At 41.5% G+C, this 26,394-nt stretch overlaps 1 protein-coding gene across 1 annotated transcript in view; it reads left to right on the top strand.

The window, feature by feature from the left end:
• Positions 1 to 26,394, top strand: part of glrbb (glycine receptor, beta b) — a 61,024-nt gene extending 34,630 nt beyond the window's left edge. Inside the window, exons 5-10 of the mRNA XM_004086476.5 lie at positions 719 to 945; positions 4,240 to 4,322; positions 4,509 to 4,649; positions 10,582 to 10,734; positions 15,317 to 15,609; positions 25,429 to 26,394. Of these exons, the coding sequence (XP_004086524.1) occupies positions 719 to 945; positions 4,240 to 4,322; positions 4,509 to 4,649; positions 10,582 to 10,734; positions 15,317 to 15,609; positions 25,429 to 25,722 (1,191 nt within the window). The 3' untranslated portion in view covers positions 25,723 to 26,394. The remainder of the gene's footprint in view (positions 1 to 718; positions 946 to 4,239; positions 4,323 to 4,508; positions 4,650 to 10,581; positions 10,735 to 15,316; positions 15,610 to 25,428) is intronic.

Raw genomic sequence — 26,394 nt, 5'->3', positions numbered from 1 at the left:
TGTAGCTCTCTTCATGATGATGGATCAGAGTTTGGTTTTTCCTAGGCCATAAATTCTTCCTTTTTAGCTGTTAAATATGAAAAAAAGTATGGCGCCTTTGGAGATTTTAGCTTACATTTGACATGCAACACTGTAGACTAACAATGCCTTCTATTTTAAAAGATGGGAAAATGCCACCAAGAACTCTGTCACATTGCAAACTGTAATCCCTTAAAACCACAACGTGATGAATGAGTTTAGCCTTTCAAAAATGAAGGCAGAGTTCTGTTTAACTCCATGTGAAGATTGAACTTAATAATGATAGAAGATAAATGAGCGAAATGTGTCCAAGAAAGGATCTTTGCAGATTGACAAGAGGTCGCTAAGGTTACCTGCAATCAGGTGCAAAAATGTGTCAAGTTCACCAATGAACTCAGTGAAGGGATTTGCTTTGCAAACATTTGACCTGCTCCTCCCCGTCTGCTGCCCTTCAGGCTAAAGCACCCAAACAGAACATGAACAAAAATCGGCGCCTTTTTTGAAATAGAAGCTGTTTCATCTTAAAAATCAGTCAGTAATGCCAAACTGGTGATTTTTTTCATTTCATATATGCTCTCTGCATTTGCTTCAGCTGTTATTTTTTTCATAAACCATTTCACACACTTGAGCTTTAGGTGGACTTTTCTTCCAAAGTGAGCGGCGTGGCGCCCATCTGAGTTTGTGCTGTTGAACCTCACAGGACTACAGAGTCAACATCTTCCTGCGTCAGCGCTGGAACGATCCGCGGCTCAAGCTGCCAGACGACTTCAAATCCGATTCTCTCACTGTCGATCCCAAAATGTTCAAATGTCTCTGGAAGCCTGACCTGTTCTTTGCTAACGAGAAGAGCGCTAACTTTCATGACGTCACACAGGAAAACATCCTCCTCTTCATCTTCCGCAATGGAGATGTCCTAATCAGTATGAGGTAATCGTCTCACCATCACTGTGGCTGTTTTGTTTACATTTTTTTCTTATTTTTCTTTGGTATAATATCTTAAATGTTGGGAAATAGACAGTGCTGAAATGGAGTTTTTAAGTCAAACATCTCACATTCAAGCTTAAAGATGAGCTGTGTTTTTTTTTGTTTTATTTTGTTTTTTTGTTTTCCAGGAAAGACTCCTTTAACCCTTGTGCTATCCTATGACCCCCCCCCCCCCCCCCTTACATTGATGTATTCTCCCTACCATGACAAAGGTGGATAAAGGTGGAAAGATTTCATGTAATCCATGGACACCAGTGAAGATCACAAATCATTGAAGAAAAAAGGTTCAGAGCACTGTCTAGTGGGTCTAGATGACCCCACTCCCAATGTTAAAGTACCTAGGATAGAACAAGGGTAAATAATCGTCTTTGGTTTGATATATCTATTGGGCAGAAAAATTAAATAAAAATAACAGAAATACTGAACATGTCTGAAGAAAGTTAAGGGAAACATGAAGATGACTTTCAAAAAGTCATTAAATAGCTGAGGTTGTTCCTCACAATCGGGGCTCCACCATGTAGACAGGACAAAGTTATGACTTCATGACCCTGAGAGCCCAAATGTGTCCCTCAAAATCATAAAGACAGCAACTATCAACAGGACCGAACAGGGAGAGGGGTCGCACCAGACTCTCACCATTGTATTTGTTGCACACAGATGTGCCAAAGACGGCAGCTTGTGTCCCAACAAAACTCCTTATAAGACACACATCTGCTTCACAAGTCCACAAAACAATCTGGAGATTTATAAGAGAATTTAGTCAAGGAAGACATTATTAGAATAAACCTTTATCATTTGAATGAAGGTGCAGAGCCTTGCATTCATGTTAATTAACCCTTTAACACCAGAGCTTGAGCTCCAGTGCTGACATTCTTTTGACTGTCGTAACTCTGCAAAATCATTTACACTATTAACGTAATTCCACGTGATTCTGAAGTGGGAAAAGTGGCTTAGCGCCGTTTTGCACTGTTATGCAACACTTTATGTTAGCAAAGCGTTGCATAATGGTGCAAAGCCGATATGAAAAATCATCAAATATAAAAAGATGAAAATTCATCTCATGAATGGGGTCAAAATTGTGTGTTAGGCATTGTCGGCAACTTCTCAAGTGTTAAAGGGTTAAGAAACAAATATCATCTGTTTTTCTAAACACCGCTGCTTACATTTCTTTCCAGCATGTTTCTTTTCTGAAGCCAAACAGAGGAACTCACTGAAGACTGTTGTGACTGGAAGTGATGCTTGTAGCTCAGCACAGAGCAGTGTCTGAGTGAAGGGCCAGAGTCAGAACATCAGAAGAAGACACTGACTGAATGAAGGCTTTGATTGAAAACAAAAGAGTAATGTTCTCCTGCAGGGACTTTGGATGATTTAAAAGATTCAGAAAGAGAACCCCAGAAAAAAGGGCCTCACCAAACTCACTTAAGGATAACTAACTCATGAAAAACACTGTGCACCATTCACCAACAAATAAACAGAGAATCTCTTGTTCTTCCCTCATCCAGGTACTATAGAGAGCCTCTCAATTAGTCTTCCTCTGCGGCATTTAGTTAATTCTTTAAAAATTTGGTTTTCCAAAAACTAAAATCTAAATCTGTATGTGACTGCACATTTTTATGTGTGTTTTTGTAGGGATGTTCATGCTTCCTAATGTGAGCGCCCACACCTTGATAGAGTTTCTCTGGCACTGGCTGCACATCACTGCACTCAAGTCAGGCAGCAAATAATAAAACACAGAAAACATGACATAAGTAAAGATGAGTTCAACATCAGTCAGAAGTTGGTTTGTGATTGGCTAAGAGCCTCAGATGAGCTTCAAAACAAGAACCTCTGTTGGATCAAAATGAACCAAACTTTAAAAAGAAACACGTGCATTTAAACTGTTTTTGGTTCTGAAAGCTAGAATACCTGAAATGGACAGTCCACAAATGTTTAAGAGGGGGATTTACCTGCTCAGGTAATTTGACTGCTCAGTGCTGTCAGAGGTCACCTGAAAATACTCTCACTGTCATTCCAAGAGAACAGCACAGGTGTACTCAGTGCAGAGTCCTGATGAACTGTTGTTATGGAGAAAATCAGCAAACTCAGACTTTCCTTGTTTGTATTGCGCCTTTCGAATCAGTTGACAACACATATCGCTGCAATCGCTACATAAAAGCCAATAAAATAGTCATAAAATATGAGAATTAGTTAAAACAGAAAACACAGGACAATCACAAACAGTTGGCACCCCTCCCTCACCAGATTCCTCCCTCCACCCACACAGTTCCCCCGATGTAACCCTGAAAAGAAACATAAGACAGTTTTTTCGCCTCCAGCAAGAGAAAGTCTGTGTTTTTTGACAGAGATGAGACTCCAGAGTCTTATCAATGCAGAATGATGACTAAAACAAAAAAGGAATTAAAAAAGAACATTTGGACAATTGAACATAGTAAACACTAAATTTATATTTGTCTCATTTGATAATAACGCACACATTTCAAACCGTTAAGGTAAACAGCACAACTTCTAAAAAATAGGAAACTTTATTTTATCTTAACATTTTTTGTACCAATTCTAAAGCACATCAATACAAACAAGAAATAAAATACGGTAACATTTCACACATTGATTTCTTTTTTTTAAATATTCCTAAATGTAATTTTTGTTTAGATGTTTTTCATCACTTTAATAACATAGGCTAAATACTTTAATATTTGAATATAAAAATATCTATCTAAGGTAACTGATCATCAAGCTGAGAAATCAGCCACAACTGGATGATCTAACAAATCACGGCTGACTTTCTGTTAACCCACCAGAGGAATTCCAGTCACCGTCTCTGGCTTTGGTCTGATGGGAGAAGCTTTTTCCCTCCTTATTGGAAATTCTGTTATTTTCCACTGATATTAACACGGTGTTTGAAGTCCTAATCCATAAGACTGTACCGAAGCATTTGGTAACTAGGTCTTATTTCCAAAGGGACTGGTGGAGCATGTGTTTTTGTTTGGTTCTGTCATCTCTGTGGATAATCTGCAACATGAGCCTGAAATTCTCTGAAACCATTTTGTTTATCCACAGCAAATGCAGTTCACGCTCTGAAAAGAGGCTGCAGTAATCTTTGAAATGTGTGAGTTCTGAAGTTTACTCCAACGGTTCTACAAACAAAGCTTTTGTGGGACAATACTCGGGTAAACAACGAGGAATAACACAATCTAGAAGTACACAGATTTACAAAAAAAGTGTGTTTTTTCTTTTAAGGTTGTCTGTCACTCTCTCCTGTCCTCTGGATCTGACCTTGTTTCCAATGGACACACAGAGGTGCAAAATGCAACTGGAAAGCTGTGAGTTCTCTCTGAAACGGTTCCATCTTTGGGAACGCTATCAGTTTTCACAACTACTGCCAGTCACTGTTCTAAAGATAAAGCGTTTGGAGTATTTGGAGTGGTTTTCTGTGTTTTCAGTCTCCTATTCTCCATAAAATGTAAGCTGTAGTTTATAAAAGTGCGTGTCTTTCCCTTCCTTCTCAGTCGGATACACGACGGATGACCTGCAGTTTATGTGGCAGACAGAAGATCCTGTGCAAATGGACGCCATCGCTCTGCCGCAGTTTGACATCAGACAAGAAGATATCGATTATGGAAACTGCACTAAGTTCTATGAGGGAACAGGTATGTCTGACACTGATTCATTGTTTTAGATTGTTACAGTAATGGTAATATCCATGCAGTCCTCTCCAGCTCTTAATGTTTGAAATATGTTTACCTGAAATTGGTTTGTTATGTAGCAGAGTTTGTGCTTCAATAGTACATGGCACGGCATGAGACAATACAGTCTAATCTGTCAGTCGCTTAATAATTATTATTTTATGCAATTAGACATTTCAGAAATTATTATTTGATCATGATCACTTGTCTGTCTTTCAAAATACATCACACTCGTTTCACTTAAGCCTGTGTAATGGAATTACTACATATTAAACCTTATAAGAAAGTTTTATTGTCTGTTTGCATGAAGGAGAAACCCAACAGAATTGTAAATAGAAAAAAAAAACGTAATTTGAAGCAAATGAAAAGTTTGTTGGTTTGTAAGCTGTACATCAAAAATGATTTGAAAACATTTTAAAATAATGTTTAGGTTTTATCCTTATTTCAAACATCAGAGTCATTAAGTTTTTAATGGAACATTCAAGCTTGTAGTTGTAAATTCTGAGGATCAGCTGTCCAGTTGAGGATTTGTGTTTCTTTGACTCCTTGAAACAGAACAAAAACATGTGCTGGTAGTGTTTAAGCTGCATGTCATGTATTAAATATAGAACTTTAACCATCAGAAGGTCACGTTAAAATGTCATTTAAAACAACAGACACAAAAGATTTTTACAAGTTTATTCTAAAGCAGTGTGAGCCGGTTCATCAGATTCTGCCGCTGCTCACAGCTCCTGGATAGACATTGTCATTCATTTGTGTCATGTGAGGGGTGGCTCGAGAGCCGGTAGGACCCAGGCGCAGAGACGGGAGGCAAACGGGTTCAAGGGCAAGGGATTTAATAATAACAAAAAGCGCTGCAGAGCAGGATGACAAAGCAAAACTCACTGTGGCGTGGCATGAAACTTGGCATGAACAGACGAAGACACATGAAGACATTAAACACACGACCAGAAGTTAATGGACCAGCACACGAGGAAGGCAGAGACAGAACTTATATACAGACAGGGCAGACAAGACACAGGTGAACACAATCAGGGCAGATGGGGACCAAAGGAAGTAAAACTCACGACACAAGACAAGACAGGAAACCTTTCAAAATAAAACAGGAAACAGAACTTAACCATGACAGAACAAGACAGAAAGCAAAAACCAATACAAAAGAAACTCAAACCATGACAGTACCCCCCCCTCAAGGAACCGCTCCGAGGTTCCCAAAGTCAACTGAGGGGGGGGCCCCGGAGGTCAAACCTCGACGGGCATAAGAGTCCAAGGAGTCAGGCGGACGGCCGGGGTTCCGAGCCGTCCGGCGAGGCAGGTCCGGAGGACGGCCGGGGTTCCGCGCCGTCCGGCGAGGCAGGTCCGGAGGACGGCCGGGGTTCCGCGCCGTCCGGCGAGGCAGGTCCGGAGGACGGCCGGGGTTCCGCGCCGTCCGGCGAGGCAGGTCCGGAGGACGGCCGGGGTTCCGCGCCGTCCGGCGAGGCAGATCAGGCTTGGAGTCGTCAGGCGTGGAGTCGTCAGGCGTGGAGTCGTCAGGCGTGGAGTCGTCAGGCGTGGAGTCGTCAGGCGTGGAGTCGTCAGGCATGGAGTCAGGCATGGAGTCAGGCATGGAGTCAGGCATGGAGTCAGGCATGGAGTCAGGCATGTCGGGCCAGCAGTCAGGCTCTGGCGGGTCGGGCCAGCAGTCAGGCTCTGGCGGGTCGGGCCAGCAGTCAGGCTCTGGCGGGTCGGGCCAGCAGTCAGGCTCTGGCGGGTCGGGCCAGCAGTCAGGCTCTGGCGGGTCGGGCCAGCAGTCAGGCTCTGGCGGGTCGGGCCAGCAGTCAGGCTCTGGCGGGTCGGGCCAGCAGTCAGGCTCCGGCGGGTCGGGCCAGCAGTCAGGCTCCGGCGGGTCGGGCCAGCAGTCAGGCTCCGGCGGGTCGGGCCAGCAGTCAGGCTCCGGCGGGTCGGGCCAGCAGTCAGGCTCCGGCGGGTCGGGCCAGCAGTCAGGCTCCGGCGGGTCGGGCCAGCAGTCAGGCTCCGGCGGGTCGGGCCAGCAGTCAGGCTCCGGCGGGTCGGGCCAGCAGTCAGGCTCCGGCGGGTCGGGCCAGCAGTCAGGCTCCGGCGGGTCGGGCCAGCAGTCAGGCTCCGGCGGGTCGGGCCAGCAGTCAGGCTCTGGCGGGTCGGGCCAGCAGTCAGGCTCTGGCGGGTCGGGCGTGCCAGTGGAAGCAGGGACCGGTTGGGGTTCAGGCGGCACCCCCCTGGGAGCTGGAACGGGTCGGGGCGCAGGCGGAACCCCCCTGGAAGCTGGAACGGGTCGGGGCGCAGGCAGCACCCCCCTGGAAGCCGGGACGGGTCGGGGCGCAGGCGGCACCCCCCTGGGAGCTGGGACGGGTCGGGGTGCGTCCAGGACCACCACTGAACGTGGCTGCGGTGCGTACGGGACCACCACTGAGCGTGGCTGTGGTGCGTCCGGGACCACCACTGAACGTGGCTGTGGTGCGTCCGGGACCACCACTGAACGTGGCTGTGGTGCGTCGGGGACCACCACTGAACGTGGCTGTGGTGCGTCCGGGACCACCACTGAACGTGGCTGTGGGGGACGGCGGGGACGACGGCGACGACCCCCCCTCAGGGCAAGACGACTCCCTCTCCAGTCAAGACGGGTCCCTTCCATAGCAGGAGTGAAAAACCGGAGCATGTCAAAGTCCCAATAGGACCTGGTCCTCTCTGCTTCGAGGCAGTAGGCCTCCAAAAGCTGCATGTCCCGCTCTGCTGGGTCCAAGAAATATGGCTGGTCCATTCTGTCATGTGAGGGGTGGCTCGAGAGCCGGTAGGACCCAGGCGCAGAGACGGGAGGCAAACGGGTTCAAGGGCAAGGGATTTAATAATAACAAAAAGCGCTGCAGAGCAGGATGACAAAGCAAAACTCACTGTGGCGTGGCATGAAACTTGGCATTAACAGACAAAGACACATGAAGACATTAAACACACGACCAGAAGTTAATGGACCAGCACACGAGGAAGGCAGAGACAGAACTTATATACAGACAGGGCAGACAAGACACAGGTGAACACAATCAGGGCAGATGGGGACCAAAGGAAGTAAAACTCACGACACAAAACAAGACAGGAAACCTTTCAAAATAAAACAGGAAACAGAACTTAACCATGACAGAACAAGACAGAAAGCAAAAACCAATACAAAAGAAACTCAAACCATGACAATTTGATTACAAGGGACACGTAAAGACAACTGTACAGCTGATCTCTAGTCGAATAAAAACACTAAAGACAATTTTAACAATCTTGGTGTTCTAATGGACTCAAACCTGATTTTCAGATCTCCTATTATGTCTACGTCAAATTAGTTTTTTCACAATCTGAATCAAATAGTACACTTCAGAGATCTCATGCCCAGATTTAGAGACACTGATTCACCCCTGCATCTCCAGCAAGCTGGACTGCTGTAGCAGTGTTTGTGTCTTGTTCCAAAAAAGAGTGGTGGGAAGCAGAAGGCTTCTGCCAGAACCAGAAGAACTGACCACATCACTCCTGTTCCTCAGGTACTAGTTAGATATGGAATTGGTCATAAAGTATTGCTGCTGGTTTATAAACCACTTCACAGTGTGGGACCAAAGTACCTGTCAGATCTACTTGTAGTTTACAAACCCAGCAGGTCTGACATCTGCAGGAAACAATCAACCAGCAGAACTTCAGGTCAGAACAAAACAGGCTAAAGATGCTGACTGCTGCTCTGTTGCAGCTTCCTGATTAACTCTGATGGACCCCGACTTTATCTATGTTGAGGTCAAAATGGGCACTTTTTCTCTCCCCAAAGCTTTGTTCCTACTCTACCCGATACATTTCTGGTTTTGGTTCTTCCTCTTTTTTATTGTTTTGTCTCACTGTTCCATCAGCTCTTAAACCTGAAGGAGCATTTTCAATTTCAATCAAACACAGAGCTTAAAAAAATCTGATGGATGAATGGTTTATCTGTGAGTACAGAATGTTTGACTTTATTGGTACATGGTGCAGTCACACATTTTCAAAACATTCCTTGATTAACTCATCTTTAACCACCTAACTTAAACCCATGCCAGTTTAACTGCTGCTGTACAACCACTCCCGTATCTTTGGAGGGGACGCTGCATTGAACTCAACATGCTGATGCAGTTTTTACACTGATCTGGTTTTCTCTCCCTGAAACCTCAGGAATAATCAAACAAGCAAAATCAATTCTGGTTTTGAGCTGTAAGCACAGTCAGACCTTTGTAGGTGCAAAATGACATTCACAAACGGTTGAAAAATCCCTCATCAGCCGCAGAGCTGGGATGACCTCATTGCTCTTCTCAAGTGGAATACTGATGACGATGAGTCAGTCTTTTAAGTGGTTGCCATGGTTACCTTGCCAGATACAAAGATCACCCCTGTGCAGCATTGGTTGTTGCCTGCTTTAGGGCTTAAAACCCCTCTATCCCATATAAAGCTCAAGAGACCCTTGGCCACTGAGGTATTACCCAAGAGATCCACCCTGCAAACCCACTGATGAGTCTGAGTGCCTGAGAGCCTTTTCTTTGCTAGTGCAGGACATGTCTGCTGCATTAACTGTGCATTAAAAATGATATTTGAAGAAACTTAACAACAAGCGGATTAACAAGCGGTGTGGACTGAATGGAGGAAGGTTCCAGGTGGGATGTGTGACTAAAGAGCGTGATCCAGAATGAAAGGAAAGGTGTAGAGGACTGTGGAGAGAGCAGCCAAGCCATGTTAGTTTAGAGACTCTGATGCAGAGAGGCAGAGCTGGAGGTAGCAGAGATGAAGATGCTGAGGTTCTCTTTAGGAGAGATCAGGATGGATCAGGAATGAATCCATCAGACAAACAGATCATGGTAGATGTTCTGGAGATAAATGCAGGGAAGCAGATGGAGATGTTTGGACACGTTGTTGCTAAGCTTGGCGCTATCAGACTCCACTGACTTCCAATCAATTTTAGCAGTTTTAAATTATTTTAATCCCATGAATTTTTTTTTCTTTCAGACATTCTTACAGCTGACTCTTTTCAAGCTCTCATAGATCAGCTGACAGGGACAGGGTTCTTCTTGATGCTTAATAATGAAGTCACTCAAAAATACTATGGCTCAACCAAACACATAGAAAAAAAAACTATGGGATTTTATGGGTCCCAAACAAAACAAACTTCTGAGAGAGATTGCTACCACTAATGCAACCAAGATTGTTCTCTCTCAAACCGGACAATGTTCCCTTTTAATAAAAGGCTAAGCTCCTCCCACATCATCTAAATCATTTAGACAGGAAAAGAAGACAAACATACCGTTTTGACATGTGAAGTCACGTCCTGTTGATGTGTACAATGGGTATGAAGGTTTGTGGTGGGAAGAGCTTGACGGTGAGTATAATTCTATTTAAAACCTAGTGTGCACCCTTAGACCTAAACAGAATTGAGTGTACAGAGTGATGAAATAAAATTGATTTACTTGTGTGTGTGTCTGCAGGCGTAGAAGCATGTGAGAGGTGGGTGTGTCCAGGGCAAACTATAGAGACTGATGATGAACTGAGAGATGAGAAAAAAACAATTTAGGCTGGTGTTCGCGGATTTTCCTGCAACCTGAAGCTGCTTTGTCACACTGACCAAAAGCTGCCAGTCAATAAGACTTAACTAATAACCTTGCTCAGCACCTTGGTCAACATCTGTTGCTTTTAAACATAGGATGTCAATGAAAATTGTCTTGACTAATTCAAGTCAGCTGGGATGCTGCTGAAGTTCCTCTGCCAGCTGTACTGTTCCTTCTGTGCTCTTCATTCTCTCTGACAGGGGTCATTTCTTTCCAGGGTTAAGGGAGTAGATCAGCAAAGCAAGCAACTGAGGTTGTTTATAACAAGGTTGTCATTCTTTTTTCAGGGTACTACACCTGTGTGGAGGTCATTTTCACCCTGCGCCGTCAGGTTGGCTTCTACATGATGGGTGTTTATGCCCCTACGCTGCTCATTGTGGTTCTTTCATGGCTGTCTTTCTGGATCAACCCTGATGCGAGTGCTGCCAGGGTTCCTCTGGGTAGGAATTATTTCACCAACTCCTAATTTTCCAAACCCTTGTTTGTCTGTGCAAAAAAAATAGGCTTATTATTGTGTAGTTGAAATGCTAAAAGAGGCATTGAGTTTGAACTCATTCTCATCTCCACCCCGTTCTCATCGGTCGCTGTAACATCAGGAACATTTTTCTCTCAGCATGATGTAAAGTCCAGATGTTTTGAGATCCAAATAGATGACAGGATAAAAAATTAGGCCACTGGAGTATCTTTCTTTTTTCTTTTTCATGAAATATGCACAGAGTTTTGTATTGTGGCCTCAACATTACAAACATAGAAGCATTTTGTTTACTTTTTAAATAAAATAACGTCAAAAATAGCAGTTAGATGGTGTATATTTTGAAGAAAAATGAACTTTTTTGTTTTAAAAAAGTCAACTTAAGATCTAATTCATCTTTACAACTCAACATCTGCTATTTAAAAAAAAACCCAAGGGATTCTTTATCAGTGACATGTTACGTGTGAAGACTTTAACCCTGTGCTATCTTAGATGACCCCCCCCCCCCTTCCATTGACGTGTTCTCCCTACCATGACAAAGGTGGATAAAGGTGGAAATATTTCATGTAATCCATGGACACCAGTGAAGATCACAAATCATTGAAGAAAAAAGGTTCAGAGCACTGTCTAGTGGGTCTAGAGCAGTGTTTTTCAACCTTTTTTGAGCCACGGCACACTTTAACCTTGACAAAAATCCCGCAGCACACCAGCATCCAAAAAAAAAAATAGGAGAAACTAATAGTGTGTATTGATCTACAGCCCCTCTGCAATCTCACATGTATTTTTGTGATAATTGTGGCAGAAAAAGCTGGAAGTTGCAGATGTTTTTTTCTTAAAGATGTAATAAAAGTTAAGTGAGAAGATTTAAAAACTGTTTGATGTGTGTTCGTTGTTGTTTCAATACGTTAAGGGGAGAGCCTCATTGTGCGCCGAGACGCTGTCACTTTAACCCAATGCATCATGGGAGATGAAGTGCAAAAATCCGCCGAACGCAGAAACACTAGCGTCTCTGAGCTTTATTGATTTGTTCACTGTTCCATGGTCTGACACCGGATTCTGTGGAAAGCTACACCGCTAAAGATGAGCTTTAGAACAAGGAAGTGAAGACTTTAACCACTTCTGATTGGTCAGACTGATGACGTGTGATAAAGACTCCAAGAATGATGGGCGGAGACAGTTAAAGGGGCGGGACAGAAAACGGCTTTATTTGCGGCTAAATCGCAGTACCGTCATTCTTAACAAAATGTCTTTAATAGAATCAAATAAACACAAAAAAAAGTATTTTACGATATTTATATTCTTAACTACTCAGTAATTTATCAGGGCCTGTTTGGATGAACAAAGAGCTGATATCCTGGAGATGGTAAATGTTTTTAGATCAGTTAATGAGGGCAATTTCCCACGGCACACCTGACCATCTCCCATTGAACACTGGTTGAAAAACACTGGTGTAGATGACCCAACTCCCAATGTTAAAGTGCCTAGGATAGCACAAGGGTTAACATGAAGGCCTATATTTACTAGCCTTTAACTGGATTAGGAAGCCAATATATGCAATAAATGTCCCATTACATTCATCCAGAAACAAACTGTTTATTGTATAGGAAAGAGTTTCTAAGCACATCGGTTAAGTTGTTATGAGCTGATTATTCAAATGTGGACAAAAGAGGCTAGATAGAGACAAAAAGCAAAAACTGTGGACAGGACAGGCGTTTCAGCCCCTGAAATTGTACATCTTGTCCTGATTTGGAAATGATCATGGGCTGTTGTAGAAGTAAATGTTCTAGGTGGGCAATGAAGTGTAATGGAGTGAAAGAAACTTTGGGGGAAAATATTAAAGGTTTTGCCAACGCAGAAGAGAACAGACTTAGGCTGCCTTAATGAAGACAAAACTGTGTTACTTGAGTGCCAGAGGAGGCATGAAGAAGTGCTGCAGCTCGACTCAGGATGGAATAATGTTTTGTTTACGTTAACTTAATCAATACATTTAACATGTTCTCAAAAAGTTAAAGAAAAACACAAGGCCCTTAGCCTGATGAGTTTCTTATCTGAGAACATGTTTTTAATCTCTTTTCTGTCTCATAAATGTGCAGTTACATGTTGGGATTTGACAGATATTTGGATGAAAACTGGTGAAAAAAAGTTGCTCTCTCTAGCATTAGCCTCAGTTGGGAATTTCTCTAGGTCAAGGAGCAGAACCTGAAGTTATCTCTGCATTGTTGGTGGAAATGCACCCACATACATGTTCAAACAATGCTGTAGATTGACATTTTCTTAAACTGTAGCAGAAGTTTCAGTAAAGTCCTTTGTGTAGTTTGCTTAACATATTTTAATCAAAAAACACCCAAATACACACACGCACATGCACACAACAGGAATTCAACAAGAAGCTAATCTTTAGATTGAGTGGAATAAATTAAATGTGAGTGCCTAAATAACATATCTTTGGGATTATTACCTTATTTTAGAAGTACACTCTGAATCCCATAATTGTTTCATTTTAAAAAATATCCACAATTTTTTTTATTTATTAAATTCCTTATCTGCTTTCCAAATCATTTGTCTTTTAAGACTTTTGAAGGTTTGATTACCTCTGTGTGTAAAGACAGTTTCATGTAATTTACCAGAGCAAAACAGTAAATCAATAAACTAAATCAAGTTGTTCAAATTTACTGGTCATTCAAATTTACAGTATTAAAATACTCAATGCATGGTCAGCATTCATAGAGCCATGTGAAATAATGTTTCTTACAACTGAAACAGTTCCCTTCGTTCACAATGCAACCTGCATGCAAACATGTCAGGGCTTGTTTACATGGGGGTCACACCAGCACATAGATAGGATTATCCCATTGACTGGATACGAGAACTGAACCGAGGTAGTGTGATGTCACCCTTAGAGAATGGTTTCCCACCGGCTCCAACCAAGGGGAGAACATTTAGTTGCCATTTTTTCATGATAAAGATTCCAGGATGTTGAAGCCAGATCCAATCAGTAAGCAGTGATATGTCCAAGTTGATCTGAGGCAGCATTTCTATGGAAAGCACTCTCACCAATCAGGAGTGAGCTTGTTGGAAGTCCACACCCCTACAACTTGAAAGTGCGCTCAGGAAAATCTGTCAAACAGTTTGCACATTGGAATGAGGGGGCCAGCTGGCACCACCTACCTTACTGCAGCATCTGATTGGTCAGTTTATAACTTGAATAACTTGCAATAGTGAAAAAATATAATAGAAAAAATATAGTATCTATAAGGTATCAGAGCAAGAATGCTTCTTCTGACCACTAGAATAACCGAGTAAGAGCTTTTTATTTCTCTATAGAAGTCTATGGGATCTTGGCTTCTTGGAGCTGACAGGTACTTCTTGTTTGAAACGCGGTGGGGGAGGGGTCACTCAGTCCATTTCTCATAGACAGTCAATGGATTTTCCAGTAACCCCCCCATCTTCCTCTGTCTCTCCATTCCGATTCCATTCATTCCACCATCATTTGGAAAGCTGGTCTGATTTCCGCAGGTCAGTCAACGGCCCGATAACATTCCTGTCTGCTTGTGTTGCAGTCTGCAGGGTTGTGATTGTGTGTTCTCAAAACGTGCTTTCAAATGTGAGCAAATGAAAAGACTAGTTTGCTGTGAAACATCAGATTTCCACAGTTTTTCCCTCTTTCCTGCGATGGGATCAGCGCGACTCATGGATTGTGTTTTGGTGACGTCCCCCTTCATTGTTCCTTTAGATCTTTTTTTAAAAGTGTCTGTGCTGTTTACGTACTTTCAGACATGGAAGAAACTGTTTGATAGGAAGTCCTAAAGGTTGTACACAATCTTGTCAGATGAGTAAACTTAATTGTATCTGGAAGCAAAAAAGCATTGTTCAATTAGGAATATTAATAGTCCTATTCAATACTTCTGAGTATTAAAACTAAGTAATAGGCAAAGACACAGGAATCTCCCACCTACATCTGGATTGAAATGAGAGCAGTTTAAATTGATGCCCAGCAAAAGTTGATGCTCCCAGCAAAAGTCAAAGATTAGATCGTAACTCTAAAATGTAATCTTTCTCACTGAATTGTTTTTTTAATAATTTTTTTGGGTGAAAAATGAATTCAGTCACTTCAACAAGGAAATCCTTCTATTTTCTTTTATTCAGGTATGTAACTAGATGTTGCAGCATTAGAAGTTGACCAAATACCTACTTCTTCATTGAATTTGAATCTACACAGAAGTAAAGACAGTCCATTTGGAACATGAAAATGTCATAAAGCATTAACCATTTGGCTTGAAACATTTATCTGTAAAGTTAATAAAAGCTCACTCAAAGTAACTCAATAAGTTTTCAGTATTTTTTCTTTTTTTGAAATTTTTTCTGTCAATTTTCTGGTCTGTAATCTTTTGTCTTTGCCGCTGCTTTATCATTTTTACGTTTAATTTTGACAATAGGTGAATAGTATTAAAAAGCAAACTGGATCACCAGCAGACCAATGTATTTTTACAGGTACATGTATATGTACTGTTTGGTGATTGACAAAGGGTACTTGTGCTTCCCCCATGCAGGTATCCTCTCTGTGCTCTCTCTGTCTTCTGAGTGCACCTCCTTGGCTTCAGAGCTGCCCAAAGTGTCTTATGTCAAAGCCATTGACATCTGGCTGATTGCTTGTTTGCTGTTTGGCTTTGCCTCATTGGTGGAGTATGCTGTAGTTCAAGTGATGCTGAACAGTCCGAAGCGCATTGAGGCAGAGAAGGCCAAGATCGCTTCCAAGCAGAAGGCTGCCGGAAAAAGCCCTGCTGCCAGGAACAACACCGTCAACGGGACTGGAGGGACACCGCTTCACGCCAGCACCTTGCATGTCAGTAAATCTGCTTTTAATAATGCTCAATGTGTGTGCTTCTGTATGAAAACGAAAAGATTCAAGGGCCTTCAAATCTGACAAAACATGTAACTCAGTAAAGGAAGCAAGTGTTTGTCTTCATGGATAAACAATTTATTTTTTATATTTTATTTAATGAAGAGGTACAAAAAAAGGAAATGTCACTTATGGCTTGACTTCAATGATATTTTCTTATTGATAAAAGTTATGCAGATGTTTCAGAAATGTTTTAATCAAGGAAAATTCAACCATGGAGCTAACAGACTGTAAGCAGATGGACTTAGTGATTTGGAACCATTGAATGTAACTAAGAGCTGGAGTGAGTGAGATGTCACCCATAGAAACCAAATGAAGTCAATTCAGGTGCCATTTTTCCGCAATATGAGTGCCTCTATGTTGGAGCCAGATGTTGTCAGTAAGCAGTGGTTGCTCCAAGCTGAGTCAACATCTCTATGGGAACCACTTTCACCAATTAGAAGTTAGCTTGTTGGGGCGTGATAATCCTTTATCCAGTGGGGGTCCTTGGGCAAGACCCTTTGCACTACTGCCTTACTATGTAAGGCCCCACACGGGGGCCCAAATCCAGGGGCCGGTCCCCAGTTTAGATAAAATACAGGAAGAGGATCAGGTATAGGGGTGTTAGAAAAAATAGTTTCGGGCGATATATTGTGATGGTTCGTTTAGCGATACTTGTATAGATTCAAAATGCTGTCATGACGATATTTATTTAATTATTTATGAGGTACTATTTAGCGGAATCAGATAAGAACGAGGGAAGCAGTGCAGATTCTAGTTTAGTGACCTGATCGATCAGAGTGATGTGTACAACACTCTGAAAAAGGTCAACACTGTGGCGATGACCGTTACCAGTTTACTTCCGCGTGTGAGAAAGCGTGGCTGCAGCGATGCAGTGCAGGCTGATATGTCAACAAAGCATTTTTGCCACATTAAAGTAACTTTCTTTCACCCTGTCATGCTGGATTGAAATTCAGGTAGCGTTTTCTTCTAAGTCATAATTTAAAAAAAGAAATAAATGTGTTCCGGAACAATATCCGGATACGTATCGTATCGCCAGACTCTTGCCAATACACACCCCTAATCAGGTATAAAAATATAACAATCTCAGCCAAACCACCTGTGCGAATCAGTGAAACCTAATTCCTTGTTGCAACCCCTGAAGGAATATGCCGAAAGGGAACAACCCCCCCCCATCTTTTTACTTCCAGCCTCTTATCCTCTCATCCAGTCTGAGTGGGTAGGGAAAAGGGAACAAACAAAACCAGGAAATCAAAAGTAGACATTTCCCATGATAAAAATATCCTTAGAAATATATACAAATAAGCAAGAGGTGATTACAGCCATCAGAAGCCAGCCAAGAAACAATACCCAGAAGTTTAGCTCCACTGAACACAGAAGCAAATACACATTCAAAATAAAACAAATGTTAACAAAATACGACAACATACTTTTACATGAGATTTAAAAAAAAAAAAAAAACAGCAGCAAACACAAAGCTTTATCAGAATTACGGATAAAGCCCAAACACAAGGAGGCTAAAACCAAGAAAACTGAATGACTGTCACAAAAATTCACTGTGCCCAACATGTGAGTTTACGTGTTGGAATATACATACTCTAACTGCTCACCATATTATGGATCTCTTTTCTAAACCAGCAGCAGTCCCAATCAGGGTCATGGGGTTGCTGGAGCCTACCCAGCTACTAAAGGATGAATTCAGGATACACCCTGGACAACTCGCCAGTCCATTCTTAAGCAATGACACCACATCATCCAGCCAGCCAGCCAGCCAGCCAGCCAGCCAGCCAGCCAGCCAGCCAGCCAGCCAGCCATCCCTTCATCCGCTTTTTAAACCTATTTTTGTCCCTTTTGGGGTCACGGGGCTGCTGGAACCTATTGCAGCCACCAGTGGGTGAAGGCAGGGGACACAACCTGGACAGGTCCCCAGTACATCAAAGTCTGTCAAAGGGCCAAAACCACACACCCATATATGGGTATGCACACTCACATCGACCCCTAGAGACAATTTATAGTAAACAATTAACCAATGATGAATGTTTTTTTGGACGGTGGTAGGAAGCCAGAGTCCCCGGAGAAACCCACATCTGCACACCAGTCTCATGTTAATTGAGCTGCCTTGCTGATCTTTAAAATGTTAGCGTCAGACCCCCCCCCCCCCCCCCCCCCCCCCACCACCACCTCATACACCAACAGTTACAATGCTCAAAACTTGTTTTAATATTATACTCCTATGCTCCTACTTCACAAAAGTGGATGTGATCAGTACATATAATGTCAGGGATACTCAGACTTTGACAAGTCAGGCAGTCCATCCACAGGGGCAGCATTGATGTGTGTGGGGGGGGTGACTGTCACATTTCTGTGTCTGTGATGCTTTCCTCAGGGTCAATGGAAAAACCGAGGTTTTTTGAACAACTGCACAACTCAACACTGCTTCATAGTTTTTTTAGATTTAGATTAGATGAAATGCTTGATGTATCTGACTGAAGCAGAAGCTCTTTTCCTTAAGCACTCTATTAAACACCCAGGTTTAACTTTAACCTAGTTTTTATTTTTTTACTTTGAGACACCATGAGAAAAAAACCATATATAATATATATATATCATATAAAATATAAGTCAAAAAATTAAACGGCCTAGAAACACTGATTCCCTTTTTGCACACACTGCATCAGGAGTACAGGAGGTTTTTTTTTCTGTTTTGCCAATTGTATAGCTTTTTTATTTAGTTTACTTTGGTAATGTGTGTTTGGGTGAGTCACATTTAGCTTGAGAAGACTGCCTAAGAATTGCAATGGTTTTGCTTTCAAATCAGATGGAAATGGAGCTTTAATGAGCACAATGACTTCACAGAGAAAGCCCGTAGACTGATTAGACCCCATTCAGCCTGCAGGCCTTTGGACACATGATGAAAGGGATTTTTCAGATGACCATAAACTAGAAGTGCCTTCCAATTGTTGTGTGTAAAAAGCAGGTTGTGACGGCTTGTGGAGTATGCCAGGTTACAAGATCCTCAAATGAGGGAGCAAACTATATAAGGCAATACTGGAAAGAACAAACATTATTTGTGGCCAATAAGATTTCTGTTGCTTTAAAACAGCAGTGAATGTTATTTATCTACCTGAGTTCCATCCAAGATTTGGGATCAAACAGCTGCTTTCTAAATGTTTCCTCTTCTAAGTGCTGCCTGTTTTTTACCCCAGACAAACTACTCTTCCTTTTATGCCAAGCTTTCAAGCCGCCCCAATGTTGCACTGCTCCATGCATGGTTAATATTTTCATTCATCAAAACTACCTATTAGTGTAAGTTAAATAAAGTGGAACAGTTCATTTTTGGTAAAGCAAGACAATGGTTCCCAGACAGAGAAAAGATCCAAATGAGAGGCTGATCTTGGAGCCATTGTTTGTTTTGAATAATCCAAGACTGCAATATTATGGGGGCACCGTGTGCTGAAGGGGGCATAGATCAAGAGGATGCAAGTCTTTGCACATATTATCCTGATAGTATTACTAAAACACAAACAATCCTTTGTGCAACACGTTGTTAAACGGAACATGATATAGAACAAGATTTTGCATCTCAGTTTATTAAATCAGAGACCACATATTGTAAATTTATTACTTTCTAAAGCCATTTTGAGCACAAAAGTATGTTTTAGTCTTTTGTTAATTCGTTTTTCCAGACTCCTGTCTTTTCTTTAATAAATGAGGCTAAGTTGGAACAGCCGTGATGTTTAAACCAAGTGAAGAGGCTCAAAGAAGGGAGTGCTACCAGAACAGAGCTGTAAATCAAAGCCCTTAAAGCTCTTTAAGACACTGCTTCAAATACGGCTGGTCAAGAAAAACTCATAAAAAAGGCAAAGTGCTGAAACTCTGTGGCTTAATGCACTTTAATACACTTGTAGTATGTCATCAAAAAAGATTTAGAATTTCTCCTTTTTGTAAAAATCAAAACCAAAGAAAAAGCAATCATTCTTACGTTGTAGCCATGCATCTATCTATGTCACTTACACTTACCAGGAGCTGTGTTCAGTATTCTTCAGAATCCTGTATTTCCAATGATAGTCGCACTTCTGTGTTGTCTGTTTAAACACATTTAATTATCTTTTTAGAATCCATGCTAATAATCATGTCTGTATGAACTTGCCATTCTTTTTAACCAGGGCTGCTCACTCCTGGTCCTGGAGATCTACCAGCTCTCCCTGCACTGCTAGCTGCTTTTTACATGGATCAGGTGTGTTCATTAAATCAGAATGTGGAGACATCTGATTGAGCTAATCAGCAAATACCAGGGCTTGGAGATGTGGAAAACAGTCAGGGTGGTCGATCTCAAGGACCAGAAATGAGCAGCCCTGATTTTAACCATTTATCCTTTAAGATATAAATGTTGATTGGAGGTTTTAGTAATTCAGAATTTCATTGCAGTCAACCAACCTCATTTTGTTCACCATTTTGATGAACATCAACAAATTTAAATGAAGCGCCCCCACATCATGATACTAGATCTTCAGCAGCATTATGCAGCGTCACTACATCCATCTCTCTTATTAGCAGATCAAAACCCATATCGTTCTGGAATGAAAGTCATTCTGGACTCACTAGACCACATGATTTTTTTCTCCATTGCTTCACAGACCAATATTTATGCTTCAGTGCAAACAGAAACATTTTCCCATCTATATTTGGCTTTGCTCTTGTTTTCTTAAGGCTATACAGCTGTTGAGTGTTGTCCATTTTATCCTTGTTTTGTGACAAATTACTCTAAAAACACATCAATTAGATCTACTGTTAGTAAAATTCTACCAGATGTTTAATCGGCTGGACCTCTTTCTTAAACTGTACGGTTCATCACCATTAATTCAAAGTCCTGCACCATGGAAAATCAACTTTTTGAGCTTTTAAGTGTATTATAATATTTATTCCTCACAAAAAACAACCCCAAAGCAGTATCTTGATCTATTCAGGCATCTATGAGCGTACCTCTAAAATCCTGCTCTGAGCACCAGCCCCTCCCAACCCATGAAACAAGTGGGTTCACACATTCATGCGTATGAAAGTGAGGAACAGCCCCTTCTAGGAAGGGAGGAGGAAGTACCGCTCCTTTCCTTCTTCCCCCCTTCCCTTCCTCCCAGAATAACACGCATACCCATTTTCTCTGCGGAGCTTGCATTAAATGCACAAAATGCACATCCATCTGTGCAAAAGTTTGTTTTTTGTTGATGAGGCAGGCTGTAGGTCTACATCATGAGATTGGTGGCACCCACAAGGAGCAATAGCCGGTCCCCAAGAGGTCAAGTCAACTTCCTTCGGGGTAGGAAAATGAGCTGCAAAAATAACTAACATTTCTCTCAGTTTAAGGAGTTTTAAATTTTACCCTGATTGTTCAGTTTAGCTGATTTTGCCAGATTTATTTTTCTTACAACGGGACGCTTTTCAAACGCAAACTATCAGCTGTATGAGTAATAAATAATCATTTTATCAATTTAAAACTTAATTTCTATGTGACTCAGTGCATTTACCTGCTCACTTTTCCCAGAAGATAGTACACTAAGGACACTTTAAGATAATATAGGTGTCAAAGCTTTAGTTTTTCTCCCAGTTGCTGTTTTTGGAAGGTTGCTGAGATGGGCGGGGTACTGCAGTCAATATGCCCATCCTACCTCAGGCTACATTTTCTGGAAGCTGAATCCAGGGGATGACGTTCGATGTTACAAGTCCACTGTGTGTGTGGGGGGTGGGGGGTCCTGTCTGGTACAATAACCAATGGGGGCCAGCTCCTTGTCCTTCCAGCTTCTTATTGATAAAACTGATTCAAGTGATCAACAGCAGGTAGAGCAAGGATAGCTGGAAAACAAGGTCACCAGTCCTTAATGACTTGTTTGGGTGCCCTCCTCTGACCTCAGTAGATTAAATTACTGCCATGTGATTGGCTAACTATAGCTGGTGTATTAAAAAAAATAGCTGAACAGTTGTACCTAAAAAAGTCACTAAGGAGTGGCACAAATTCACATAAAGATTGGTTTCACACAAAATTAATGTAAACCCAGTGTGTGTGTGTGTGTGTGTGTGTGTCCATAGGTGTGTCTGTGCATGTGTGTGGGTGCATGTGGGCGTGTAGGTATGTCATTAAATGCCCTGTCAGCAGTGGCTGTCGTTGCCATCTGCCGTGGTGGATTGCACTTGTGTTGCATATGCATTTCTCCTTTCACCGCACGCACACAGTAGATCTTAATCAGCTGGAAACTCAACGCGGTTCAGAGAGGAGGTTAATTTTTAATGGCTGTGCAGTGATTTCCTGAAATGGCAAAGGACTCCTTGGTTCTCCTCTAAAATGGGCCATCACATAGTTTATGATGGCAAACACAGCTTTGCTTAATGTGTGCTTAATTTAGACCTCACTGTTTATACACACGGACAGGACGACTGCTGTCATGGAAACCACATCAGCATAAATAAAATGAAGAAATTAAGATTACTGAGCCAAACCTGGAATCGAGCCAAGGGTTAGCACATAAAGCTTTGAAAGACCATAATGTGGTGCGGTAAAAGCTGGGTCTTTAGGTTACTGAAAGTACGAACAGAGTGATGGTCGGTGGGAGGGAGAGTGATGGAGCCACTTTCATGAAATGAAGGTTTACTGCATGATGTGGAAGCATGATGGAAAAATGAGGGCTCAAATAATTAAAACACTGACAGGTTGCACAGAGAATACCAGTTATAAAAACAAACCATAGGAGCTTAATACACAGCAGGCTTTGATTGAGCAGTGAGACGTTTTTCAACCTTGAGCCACAGCACACTTTAAACTTGACAAAAATCCCACGGAACACCTGCATAAAAGAAAAAAACAAAAAAAAGGAGAAACTCATTGTCTGTATTGATCTACAGCCCCTCCACAATCTCACATGCATTTTTGTGATAATTGTGGCTGTGGCCAGCAGAAAAAGCTGGAAGTTGCAGCTGTTTTTTTCTAAAAGATGTAAGAAAGGTTAAGTTAAAAAATTTAAGAACTGTTTGATGTGTGTTTGTTGTGGTTTTACGATGTTTAACAAGGACGACTCATTGTGCGCCGAGACGCTGTCACTTTAACCCAATGCATCATGGGAGATGTAGTGCAAACAGCCGCCGAACGCAGAGAGACTTGCGTCTCTGAGCTTCATTGTTTTGTTCATTTGTTCCACGGTCTAATACCGGATTCTGTGGAAAGCTACACCGCTAAAGATGAGCTTTAGCTGGTATTTATGTTAGAACTGAGAGACTTTATCAGCAGAATGAAGAACAAGGAAGTGAAGACTTTAACCACTTCTGATTGGTCAGACTGATGACGTGTGATTAAGCCTTCAAGAATGATTGGTGGAGACAGTTAAAGGGGCGGGACTTTTCCTAAAACAGCTGACGCTACGGCTCAATCGCAGTACCGTCATTCTTATCAAAAAGTCTTTAATAGAATCAAATAAACTCAAAGAAAAAAATCTTTTATGATCTTTCATATTCTTAACTACTCAGTGTTTTATCAGGGCCTGTTTGGATGAACACAGAGCTGATATCCTGGAGATGGTAAATGTTTTTAGATCAGTTAAAGAGGGCAATTTCCCACGGCACACCTGACCATCTCCCATTGCACACTAGTGTGCCGCTGCACCCTGGTTGAAAAAGACTGGTCTAATTGTTTTATAGTTCTAATCACAAGTCTAAAACTTGCGCTATATCCTTAAAAATAAACCTTTATTTTACAATTTACCATTTACTATTTTATTTTACAAATGTCAGTGTGGCTTTGAATGTTCTAACTATTTTAGTGATTGATCTCCATGGATGGATTAGTGAATATACGCACTTTAGCACCAACACATTTTAATTTATATCTGATTTTTAGTTTAATATATTTCGTTTTCTTTAATGAAATATCAAAACTAAAATAATCAAAAGTAAACTTGCTAATCGTCTAATGTTGAAAACAAAAGTTGTTTCAAAATGAAAACGTTTGTTTACCTCTCTCCTGTTTATTAGCTTGTTTATTGGAGCTTGAAACAGCCTCAGGCATTGAAGCCAGTAATACAGCTGACATAGAGGACAGAGGAATTCTATTAGTATCTTGGTAATGGCTCTGCACCAACAGAACTGCTAAGTTTCTAGTTTTGTTAGGCTTTGAACCCAACGGACAAAGATGTTAATATCTGCCATGGTTCAGACGACTCATACATATTTAACATTCTCCGAAAAGCCATGAACTGAAGATAAGTAGCCATTACTTTTACCAAACAGTGCACCTTTTACACATTTATATGTATAATTTACAAAGTCTCCACACATCTCATTCTTTACATCGCTGACACAACATGTCCATTTTTCTTATTTGTCCTGCTTGTTTGCGTCTCACATTGGAGACGGTGGCCCTCTATAGCCCTCTCTGGCATATTAGCAGATTTAAGCCACACGTAATCCTGATAGAGTAAAATGTTAAAGAGCTTTGGTAATAGTCAATCTGAAACTCATGTATAGAACAATAATCTACTGCTAAAATAAACAACATCATTTTAATCAGAAATGGTGCTGTAAATCATGTATTGGGTTTAGGTGTGTGCATTAAGAGTGTGTGGGTTAAAGGGGTGTGTATATATAGAAGCCTGAGGGTCCTGCACAGTATCTTTAATGTTTTTTGAACTGAGATTTCTGAAGTTTTTCCAGGGATCGTCTGTAGCCACCCCTTCAGTTTGGGGTTGTAGGGGTTGATATGTCAGCTGCACCAGACCAATGCATGGGACACCAGGGCTTGATTCCCCCTGGGGCACAATGAGCAATTAAAAACGTACGAAATGGGTCCTTCACTGTAATGCCTACCTCATACCATGGAAGACAGTTAAACAGATGACATACAGTCGATGTTCAGATTTCACCTGGCCGAACAAAGTCTGCTTCAGATGATGTGGACCAATATCACCCTGATGAAATATGGGCTACTGAAACGGAAATGCATGAGATGTATCTATGTAGACTGGATGATTTCATGTTATTCTTAGGAATCTAACGACTTTGAAATGAGCCTGAAGTAGAGCACACACAATGACAAGAGTTTACTCCGCCCACCTCAACAACACTCCTAAAATATGGAGTTACAGGAGTAAAGTTACATTTTATTTCCTACCATCAGTTTCATGGTCAGGCAGATCTCTGAAGAGGCAAACATGGAAGTTTTAACAGAATCAAAAAAGCATATTCAACACAAAATAATGTTGCTCACCTTTCGGCATATCCTGTCAGGGGTCACCAGAGATGAAAGAGATTTTTTCACCACATGCGCTTCCTGACACAGTTTAATTCGGGCTGGGGTCGGGCACAGGGAGACCCAGCCCCCTTGTGACTAGATAGTTAAGCAAGAGTGGCAATCTAAATAATAATAATAATAATAATGATGTCAGGAAATTGCTGTCTTATGAAATCCGCCTCTAGGGACCTTTGTTGGAATGACAGCATTTGGTATTTTGGGTTTGACTCTGAATTCAGTAACAGAATGTGGAGGCTTAGTGAAGTACTAATTCAACTTTTTGATTATCAGTAATACATTATATCATGAAATACATAATAAAAATAACTTTTTATGAGTTTCATGTGAAATTTTTCTGTATATATTTCGTTTGTCCAACTGTTTACCTTTCTATTTAGATTTGGAGTGACACTCCTTTACCTAGAAATTTTTAATGAATCAAAGTTTGAAATTATTTTTTTGTGTTTTTCTTGTGATTATCTTCTTCCTCTCAGGTGGCGGAGACCCGGTGCAAGAAGGTGTGCACGTCTAAATCGGACCTGAGGACCAATGACTTCAGCATCGTGGGCTCGCTGCCTCGGGACTTTGAACTGTCAAACTTTGACTGCTATGGGAAGCCTATTAATACTGGCAGTGGTCTGGGAAAATCCCAGTCAAAGAACAAGAAACCGCCCCCCCCAAAACCTGTCATTCCATCCGCTGCCAAAAGAATTGACCTGTACTCCAGAGCTCTCTTCCCTTTCTCCTTCCTCTTCTTTAATGTGATTTATTGGTCTGTATACTTGTGATTATCTTGCATTACTGTACCTCCTACCCACTTTAGCTGCATATAAAGCATTCCAGCTCACAACAGAGAAATGTGAACCTCCTCCAAAGAGAATTACTGAGTAGAAAGCATTATAAATGTATTCTGCATAAATCTTTACAGAAAAACAAATCTATTTCTATACCAAGCAGCTCAGCGTTTCTTATCTTTATAAAACTTCATATGGAGAATCTTATACTGAAATACTTGATTTATCAATGGTGGATCCTGAGAGAAGGACAGGATTGCAGAAACAAAGCAGAGTGTAAGAACAGAACCGAAGGTGCAGATGTTATCAACCTTTCATATGTATTAATGCAAAGTGGGATATTGTTATTACATTGCATGTTAAAATATTGCATGTATATAAGGATACAAATAAAGACATATATGCCTATACCAGATGTTTACTAAATTTTTCATTTCCTATGATTTTCTGTAGAAAAGATGTATGGATACCTGAAACACTCCTGTTCCTGTCCAGATGGTCATGTGACACTGCCACTCCCTCAACAAATGTATGCCCTTGTCGTTGCTGTGTAAAATGGCTCTTCGGTGAGCAGTGATGTGTTTTTGTGAAACTTGCAAGCAAAGAGACATAAACGATGAAAGGAGTTTTCACCATTTGATGTGAATAAAAAAGAACACAAAGGTT

Source organism: Oryzias latipes, chromosome 10 (genome assembly GCF_053564925.1).
Source record: "Oryzias latipes strain Hd-rR chromosome 10, Olatipes_Hd-rR_3.1".
In the NCBI taxonomy this organism is placed as follows: Eukaryota; Metazoa; Chordata; class Actinopteri; order Beloniformes; family Adrianichthyidae; genus Oryzias; species Oryzias latipes.
This window is presented reverse-complemented; position numbering and strand designations above follow the sequence as displayed.